This window comes from Oncorhynchus clarkii, chromosome 12, assembly GCF_045791955.1.
Source record: "Oncorhynchus clarkii lewisi isolate Uvic-CL-2024 chromosome 12, UVic_Ocla_1.0, whole genome shotgun sequence".
NCBI classification, from domain to species: Eukaryota; Metazoa; Chordata; class Actinopteri; order Salmoniformes; family Salmonidae; genus Oncorhynchus; species Oncorhynchus clarkii.
The window spans coordinates 103,191,983-103,201,325 of NC_092158.1; the positions used below are offsets into that span (position 1 = coordinate 103,191,983).

Here is a 9,343-nt window from a genome sequence, read left to right on the forward strand (position 1 = left end):
ATATACAATAGTAGAGTACAGTAGAGTACAGTATAACAGTAGAGTACAGTATAATAGTATAGTACAGTATAATAGTAGAGTACAGTAGAGTATAGTAGATATACAGTAGTAGAGTACAGTAGAGTATAGTAGATATACAGCAGTAGAGTACAGTAGAGTATAGTAGATATACAGCAGTAGAGTACAGTAGAGTATAGTAGATATACAGTAGTAGAGTACAGTAGAGTATAGTAGATACACAGTAGTAGAGTACAGTAGAGTATAGTAGATATACAGTAGTAGATTACAGTAGAGTATAGTAGATATACAGTAGTAGAGTACAGTAGAGTATAGTAGATATACAGTAGTAGAGTACAGTAGAGTACACTATAACAGTAGAGTACAGTATAACAGTAGAGTACAGTATAACAGTAGAGTACAGTATAACAGTAGAGTATAGTAGATATACAATAGTAGAGTACACTATAACAGTAGAGTACAGTATAACAGTAGAGTACAGTATAACAGTATAGTACAGTATAACAGTAGAGTACAGTATAACAGTATAGTACAGTATAACAGTAGAGTACAGTATAATAGTATGGTACAGTATAACAGTAGAGTACAGTATAACAGTAGAGTGCAGTATAACAGTAGAGTGCAGTATAAAAGTAGAGTGCAGTAGAGTACAGTATAATAGTAGAGTGCAGTAGAGTACAGTATAACAGTAGAGTACAGTATAACAGTATAGTACAGTATAACAGTAGAGTACAGTATAATAGTAGAGTACAGTATAACAGTAGAGTACAGTATAACAGTAGAGTACAGTATAACAGTAGAGTACAGTATAATAGTATAGTACAGTATAATAGTAGAGTACAGTATAACAGTAGAGTGCAGTAGAGTAGAATATAATATAATAGAGTACAGTAGAGTATAGTATAGTAGAGTACAGCAGGGTATAGTATAATATAGCAGAGTACAGTATAGTAGAGTATAATATAGTAGAGTACTGTATAATAGTATAGTACAATATAGTAGAGTACAGTATAATAGTATAGTATAGTAGAGTACAGTAGAGTATAGTACAGTATAATAGTATAATATATTAGACTATAGTACAATATAGTAAAGTACAGTATAATAGTATATTATAGTAGAGTACAGAATAATAGTATAATATAGTAGAGTGCAGTATAGTTTAATATAATATAGTAGAGTACAGTATACTAGTATAATATAGTAGAGCACAGTAGAGCATAGTATAATATAGTAGGGTACAGTATACTAGTATAATATAGTAGAGTACAGTAGAGTATAATATAATATAGTACAGTACAGTATACTAGTATAATATAGTAGAGTACAGTAGAGCATAGTATAATATAGTAGAGTGCAGTAGAGTATAATGTAATATGGCAGGGTATACTAGTATAATATAGTAGAGTAGAGTATAGTATAATATGGTAGAGTACTGTTTAATTGTATAATATAGTAGAGTATAGTAGAGTACATTATAATTTAGTATAGTACAGTATAATAGTATAATATATTAGACTACAGTATAATATAGTAGAATACAGTATAATAGTATAATAGAGTAGAGTACAGTATAATATAGTACTGTATAATAGTATAATATACTATAGTACCGTAGAATACCCTACCTCATATTTGCAGTATAGTAGCAGCAGGTTTCCGAAGGTGACCGGGGGGAAGGGGATCTGCTGCAGGAGGAAGGCCAGTTTCTCAAAACCCTCCGATGGCTTCTTATCCATGTTCATCAGGGCCTGGTTGTGGAGCGTCACTGGGTCCAGCTCCTACAGGAGAACAGACATGTGGAAATAACTATTTGTTCTTTAACTAACTTGCCTAGTTAAATACAGGATCAAATTACATAAATTAAAATGATATTTCATTGTCCATTTGGTTAGAAGGAGAATGTCTCCACACACACACACACACGTCACAACAGCTTTCTGTCTGACAAGAGTGCTCCTGGTCCCCTGATCCCCATCAGTGTGTGAGTGTTGATATAGATGGTCATTAGAGGGCAGCACCCACTGAGCCACAGATAGAGATGTACCTTACAGCACCACTGTCTCCAACCTACATGAGTGGTAAAGGGCTGACATATGTACACACACACACAGTACCTCCTCTGATCTGGGAGGCATGTCAGTCAAGGCCTCCTGAGCTGCATCGCCTGGAGACAGACAGACAGAGAGACAGAGTGGAGCTTACTTACAAGCCCTTATGCAGTTTATTAAGTAAAAAAATAAATAAAGAAATAAAAGTAACAAATAATTAAAGAGCAGCAGTAAAATAACAATAGCGAGGCTATATAATGTGCGGGGGCACCGGTTAGTCGAGGTAATTGAGGTGATATGTACATGTAGGTAGAGTTTAAGTGACTACGCATAGATTATAAACAGAGAGTACCAGCCTGGTATACTATGAGAACTGGTAATTTCTGACAGCCTGGTCACAGTACACCCCCTGGACAGAATACTAGTCTATCAAAGTACACCCCCTGGATCACAGTACACCCCCTGGACAGAATGCTAGTCTATCACAGTACACCCCCTGGACAGAATGCTAGTCTATCACAGTACACCCCCTGGACAGAATGCTAGTCTATCACAGTACACCCCCTGGACAGAATGCTAGTCTATCACAGTACACCCCCTGGACAGAATGCTAGTCTATCACAGTACACCCCCTGGACAGAATGCTAGTCTATCACAGTACACCCCCTGGACAGAATGCTAGTCTATCACAGTACACCCCCTGGACAGAATACTAGTCTATCACAGTACACCCACTGGACAGAATGCTAGTCTATCACAGTACACCCCCTGGACAGAATGCTAGTCTATCACAGTACACCCCCTGGACAGAATGCTAGTCTATCACAGTACACCCCCTGGATCACAGTACACCCCCTGAATAGAATGCTAGTCTATCACAGTACACCCCCTGAATAGAATGCTAGTCTATCACAGTACACCCCCTGAATAGAATGCTAGTCTATCACAGTACACCCCCTGAATAGAATGCTAGTCTATCACAGTACACCCCCTGAATAGAATGCTAGTCTATCACAGTACACCCCCTGAATAGAATGCTAGTCTATCACAGTACACCCCCTGGACAGAATGCTAGTCTATCACAGTACACCCCCTGGAAAGAGTAGAAACCTATCACAGTAACCCCCTGAATAGAATGCTAGTCTATCACAGTACACCCCCTGAATAGAATGCTAGTCTATCACAGTACACCCCCTGGACAGAATGCTAGTCTATCACAGTACACCACCTGGACAGAATGCTAGTCTATCACAGTACACCCCCTAGTCTATCACAGTACACCCCCTGGACAGAATGCTAGTCTATCACAGTACACCCCCTGGAAAGAGTACAAGCCTATCACAGTACACCCCCTGAATAGAATGCTAGTCTATCACAGTACACCCCCTGGACAGAATGCTAGTCTATCACAGTACACCCCCTGAATAGAATGCTAGTCTATCACAGTACACCACCTGGACAGAATGCTAGTCTATCACGGTACACCCCCTAGTCTATCACAGTACACCCCCTGAATAGAATGCTAGTCTATCACAGTACACCCCCTGAATAGAATGCTAGTCTATCACAGTACACCCCCTGGACAGAATACTAGTCTATCACAGTACACCCCCTGGACAGAATACTAGTCTATCACAGTACACCCCCTGGACAGAATGCTAGTCTATCACAGTACACCCCCTGGACAGAATGCTAGTCTATCACAGTACACCCCCTGGACAGAATGCTAGTCTATCACAGTATACCCCCTGAATAGAATGCTAGTCTATCACAGTACACCCCCTGGACAGAATGCTAGTCTATCACAGTACACCCCCTGGACAGAACGCTAGTCCATCACAGTACACCCCCTGAATAGAATGCTAGTCTATCACAGTACACCCCCTGGACAGAATACTAGTCTATCACAGTACACCCCCTGGACAGAATACTAGTCTATCACAGTACACCCCCTGGACAGAATTCTAGTCTATCACAGTACACCCCCTGGACAGAATGCTAGTCTATCACAGTACACCCCCTGGACAGAATGCTAGTCTATCACAGTACACCCCCTGGAAAGAGTACAAGCCTATCACAGTACACCCCCTGGACAGAATGCTAGTCTATCACAGTACACCCCCTGGACAGAATACTAGTCTATCACAGTACACCCCCTGAACAGAATGCTAGTCTATCACAGTACACCCCCTGAATAGAATGCTAGTCTATCACATTACACCCCCTGGACAGAATGCTAGTCTATCACAGTACACCCCCTGGACAGAATGCTAGTCTATCACAGAGCTTTAGACACCAACCTATCTCCTTAATGCTGAGAGTCAAGCAGAGAGTCAATCAGGTCCCATTTTTACAGTTTTTGTTACGACTCGGCCGGGGATTGAACTCCCAACCCTCCAATCTCAGGGCGGATACTCTAACCACACGGCTGCTGAATGTACTCACAGTTTTTTAGCTGGTATTCTATAGCAGCCTTGAGGTTGAAGCCTTCTATGAGGGCGGTCTCATGTAGGATCAGGGTGTTCCCAACACTCCTCACGTCAATGCCCTCTGTCGTCATGCCAACGCTCAGCTCTGGACGACGAGAACACACACACACACAGCACAGAGAGACACAGGATGGTCAGGGGAAAAACATGACATGATAAGGAGGGTCACTAAGGGAAAACCCCAACAGGGTGATCAGGTATCTAACTAAACAGGTGTGCTGTCATTTTAAAGCCGACCTGGATGTTCCCTGATCCCTCTCTCGATGATCTCTCCGATGAACTTGAGGGCCTGACCATACTGTTTCATACTGTAGTAGCACAGACCTATGTTGTAGGACAGTTCTGAGACAGGAGGGAGGAGAGAGAGGCAGGGAGAGGAGGAGAGAATTAGGGGGAGGGACAGGGAGATAGGGAGGGCGGAGAGGAGAGAGAGGGAGAGAAGGAGAGAATTAGGGGGAGAGGAGAGAGAGGGAGGGAGAGGAGGAGAGAATTAGGGGGGAGAGGAAAGAGAGGGAGGGAGAGGAGGTGAGAATTAGGGGGGAGAGGAGAGAAAGGGAGGGAGAGGAGGAGAGAATTAGGGGGGAGAGGAGAGAGAGGGAGGGAGAGGAGGTGAGAATTAGGGGGGAGAGGAGAGAGAGGGAGGGAGAGGAGGAGAGAATTAGGGGGGAGAGGAGAGAGAGGGAGGGAGAGGAGGAGAGAATTATGGGGGAGAGGAGAAAGAGGGAGGGAGAGGAGGAGAGAATTAGGGGGAGAGGAGAGAATTAGGGGGAGAGGAGAGAGAGGGAGGGAGAGGAGGAGAGAATTAGGGGGGAGAGGAGAGAGAGGGAGGGAGAGGAGGAGAGAATTAGGGGGGAGAGGAGAGAGAGGGATGGAGAGGAGGAGAGAATTAGAGGGGAGAGGAGAGAGAGGGAGGGAGAGGAGGAGAGAATTAGGGGGAGGAAGAGAGAGATTCAGCAAATGCAAGAGACTTGTAGGACAGGCAAAAGGTTATAGACGTTTTCCTTTGTGTGTGTGTGAGTGAGCGCGTGCAGTTACCTGGTTGGTAGCCCAGCACCTGCATGGCAGACATGAACTTCTTGCAAGCCTCCTCGTACTCCCCCTCCTTGTAGAGTAGACAGCCCATGTCCACGTCATAGTCTGGGTCGTCCTGGGGAAGCTGCTCTACCAGTGTCTGACAGGGAGAGGGTTCATAAAGGCCTTATAAGAGGTCATAAAGGGTTATAGGGAGTCATAAGGGCGTATTTGTTGAGAAAATGTGTTATAAGGGGTCTCAAGGGTTTCTAAATGGATCAAAAACACTAACTAAGCAGTTATAAGAGGTTATATTAAGTTCTCCTGACCTCATGACATACCGTAACTACCAGGTTATATTAGGTTCTCCTGACCTCATGCAGTAACTACCAGGTTATATTAGGTTCTCCTGACCTCATGCAGTAACTACCAGGTTATATTAGGTTCTCCTGACCTCATGACATACCGTAACTACCAGGTTATATTAAGTTCTCCTGACCTCATGACATACAGTAACTACCAGGTACATGTTTCTGGTCTTTAGTTCTGGTTCTAGTTCTGGGTCTAGTTCTGGTTAAGTTCTGGTTCTAGTTCCAGTTCTGGTTTAGTTCTGTTCTAGTTCTGGTTAAGGTATGGTTCTAGTTCTGGGTCTAGTTCTGGTTAAGTTCTGTTCTATTTCTGGTTAAGTTATGGTTCTAGTTCTGGGTCTAGTTCCGGTTCTGGTTTAGTTATGTTCTAGTTCTGGTAAAGTTCTGGTTCTAGTTCTGGTTTAGTTCTGTTCTAGTTTTGGTTCTAGTTATGGTTAAGTTCTGGTTCTAGTTCTGGTTCTGATTTAATTATGGTGCTAGTTATGGCATGAGTCATGGTTCTATTGATGTTCTAGTCATGGTTCTAGTTCTGGTTCTAGTCATGGTTCTAGTTCAGGTTCTAGTCATGGTTCTAGTTCTGGTTCTAGTGCTGGTTCTAGTCATGGTTCTAGTTCAGGTTCTAGTCATGGTTCTAGTTCAGGTTCTAGTCATGGCTCTAGTCATGGTTCTATTAGTCATGGTTCTAGTTTTAGTTCAGGTTCAAGTCATGGTTCCAATCATGGTTATAGTTCTGGTTCTAGTCATGGTTCTAGTTCTGGTGCTAATTATGGTTCTAGTTATGGCCAAGTCCAGTATATGTCCAATACTAGTCTCTACTAACCTTCGCTCCAGAGTACTCCTCTTCTCCGTATTTGATGGATGCCTGCAGTTTGATCATCTGTGGGAGAGATGGACAGAACATGGGTCAGAAGAGACAAAACAACGAAGAGAATATGGTTGAAGAACAGCATTATATCTCAGTGTGGTAAGATAACTCTACCTGGTAGTAAACATTATAACTCTACCTGGTAGTAAACATTATAACTCTACCTGGTAGTAAACATTATAACTCTACCTGGTAGTAAACATTATAACTCTACCTGGTAGTAAACATTATAACTCTACCTGGTAGTAAACATTATAACTCTACCTGGTAGTAAACATTATAACTCTACCTGGTAGTAAACATTATAACTCTACCTGGTAGTAAACATTATAACTCTACCTGGTAGTAAACATTATAACTCTACCTGGTAGTAAACATTATAACTCTACCTGGTAGTAAACATTATAACTCTACCTGGTAGTAAACATTATAACTCTACCTGGTAGTAAACATTATAACTCTACCTGGTAGTAAACATTATAACTCTACCTGGTAGTAAACATTATGACTCTACCTGGTAGTAAACATTATAACTCTACCTGGTAGTAAAACATTATAACTCTACCTGGTAGTAAACATTATGACTCTACCTGGTAGTAAACATTATAACTCTACCTGGTAGTAAACATTATAACTCTACCTGGTAGTAAACATTATAACTCTACCTGGTAGTAAACATTATAACTCTACCTGGTAGTAAACATTATAACTCTACAGTCCAAAACTGAGAGGTTCTGTGTCCTGTTGTGGCAGGATCCGGCTCAAATGAAGCACTGATTCTACCTCTACCTTGGTATTATAACTTCATGTAGGAAGTGTACCTTGGTGTGGCTGGTAGGGTTGTCCAATAGAAAGGTAGCCTTCATGGCCTCGGGGTAGGCACAGGCCCCGTACAGAGACTGGGCGTAATACAGCCTGTACTCCTCCACCTCCGGGTGTAGCTGAGTCAGCTGCTCATAGCACTCTGCTGCGTTGGTGAAGTCCTGCATGTGGTAGTAGCAGTAGCCTAGCAGAGACAGGGCTGCCCGTGACTGGGAGGAGGAGGAGAAGGTAGAGGAGGAGGAGAATAAGAAGATTACGGGCTCCATTCAATCCATATCGCCCAAGTTCAGCACTATATGGCGATTGACATGTAAAGGTAATGTTCCTGCATTCCATGAGACTGCAGTCACGGTAAACACTGCATATATTGGCTAAAGGTAATCGAAAATGACCTTTCAATTTTCAAGAACGCTATAGCGATGAACTTTGCCGATACGGATTGAATCGAGCCCTAGATGTATTGTCCAATGAAATAGTCTGAGGGACAGTCTGTTTGGGCAATCATGAAAAGCCCTTGTCACTCATTAGCAAGCTAAACATTGGCTTGCCGGTGACAGCAAAGGAGTTGGCAATAGCACAAACTGATCTGGGAGCAGGCTATAGAAGGAGACAACAGATCTGGGACCAGGCTATAGAAGGAGACAACAGATCTGTGGCCAGGCTATAGGAGACAACAGACCTGGGACCAGGCTATTATTGGAGACAACAGACCTGGGACCAGGCTATATAAGGAGAAAACAGATCTGGGACCAGGCTATAGGAGGAGACAACAGACCTGGGACCAGGTTATAGAAGGAGACAACAGACCTGGGACCAGGCTATAGAAGGAGACAACAGATCTGGGAACACACACACACACTCACTACCTTCATCTGTTTCTGCAGTTCATTGCTGAGGATGTGGATAGCCTCTCCATACCGCCCATCTTTGATCTATAGGAGAACAGAGTTAGCAGCTAGTTATAAAATAATACATGAGCTATCTAGCTAGCTATGTTGTCACACTCAGTTCGTTAGCTAGCGTTAGGCTATAGCCTGAGCCTTGAAATTGAAGGGTCTGTCAGGCTAGCTTAATCAAAGTTAGCTAGCTTGCTATAGCCCCAATTTGTGAAATTCGTATTGTGACGTTAGCTAGCTGGAATTCGCTATATAATCAACATGACAACTTGATAAAATACCACAAGTTAAAATAACCAGTTTCATTATCAGCTAGCTAGCTATCATGGCTAGCGTTAGTATCCATGGTAGCTATGCAAGCGACCAACTTCTCACCATTTTGTAGACGGTGGCGGTGTATTCGCCGTCTTTAATCGTTGTCAGTGTCATGATTTTGCCGCTAAATCTACAGTTCTCAAAGGTAAGACTATTTTCACGCGAAAAATGATTGCCGATTCACCAATAATCCCAATTAGTGCACCATGTTTAGGCGTTATTTACTTTTCTACTCATTCAACGCACCGGAAGTGTTACTTAGCAACCGTACCGGAAACGGAAACCCCGACGTTGAATAACTTTAAGACGGAGGAGCGTCTGTTGTGAGCTATTACCATAGAGATTGACAGAGACTTTTAGTGGCCAAAAGGCTGCTTTAGTATGGGCAGCACCATTGAAGGCTTTCGCCATTCTTCTGCCATTTTAAAGTAGTCAACTGGGTGGGGACTCCTATGGGTTGTAGCAGACTATCCATTATATTGACCAGAATTTAAAGTGGCCGCTCTAA

The 9,343-nt window shown here is 42.7% G+C and overlaps 1 protein-coding gene across 1 annotated transcript in view; it reads right to left on the reverse strand.

Moving 5' to 3' along the window:
* Positions 1-9,091, reverse strand: part of LOC139422582 (intraflagellar transport protein 70A) — a 33,053-nt gene extending 23,962 nt beyond the window's left edge. Inside the window, exons 1-9 of the mRNA XM_071173725.1 lie at positions 8,896-9,091; positions 8,491-8,556; positions 7,624-7,833; positions 6,758-6,814; positions 5,594-5,729; positions 4,796-4,900; positions 4,515-4,643; positions 2,136-2,185; positions 1,647-1,799 (exon numbers count right to left, since the gene is read on the reverse strand). Coding sequence (XP_071029826.1) covers positions 1,647-1,799; positions 2,136-2,185; positions 4,515-4,643; positions 4,796-4,900; positions 5,594-5,729; positions 6,758-6,814; positions 7,624-7,833; positions 8,491-8,556; positions 8,896-8,949 — 960 coding nt within the window. The 5' untranslated portion in view covers positions 8,950-9,091. The remainder of the gene's footprint in view (positions 1-1,646; positions 1,800-2,135; positions 2,186-4,514; positions 4,644-4,795; positions 4,901-5,593; positions 5,730-6,757; positions 6,815-7,623; positions 7,834-8,490; positions 8,557-8,895) is intronic.
* Between the last annotated feature and the right edge of the window lie 252 nt (positions 9,092-9,343).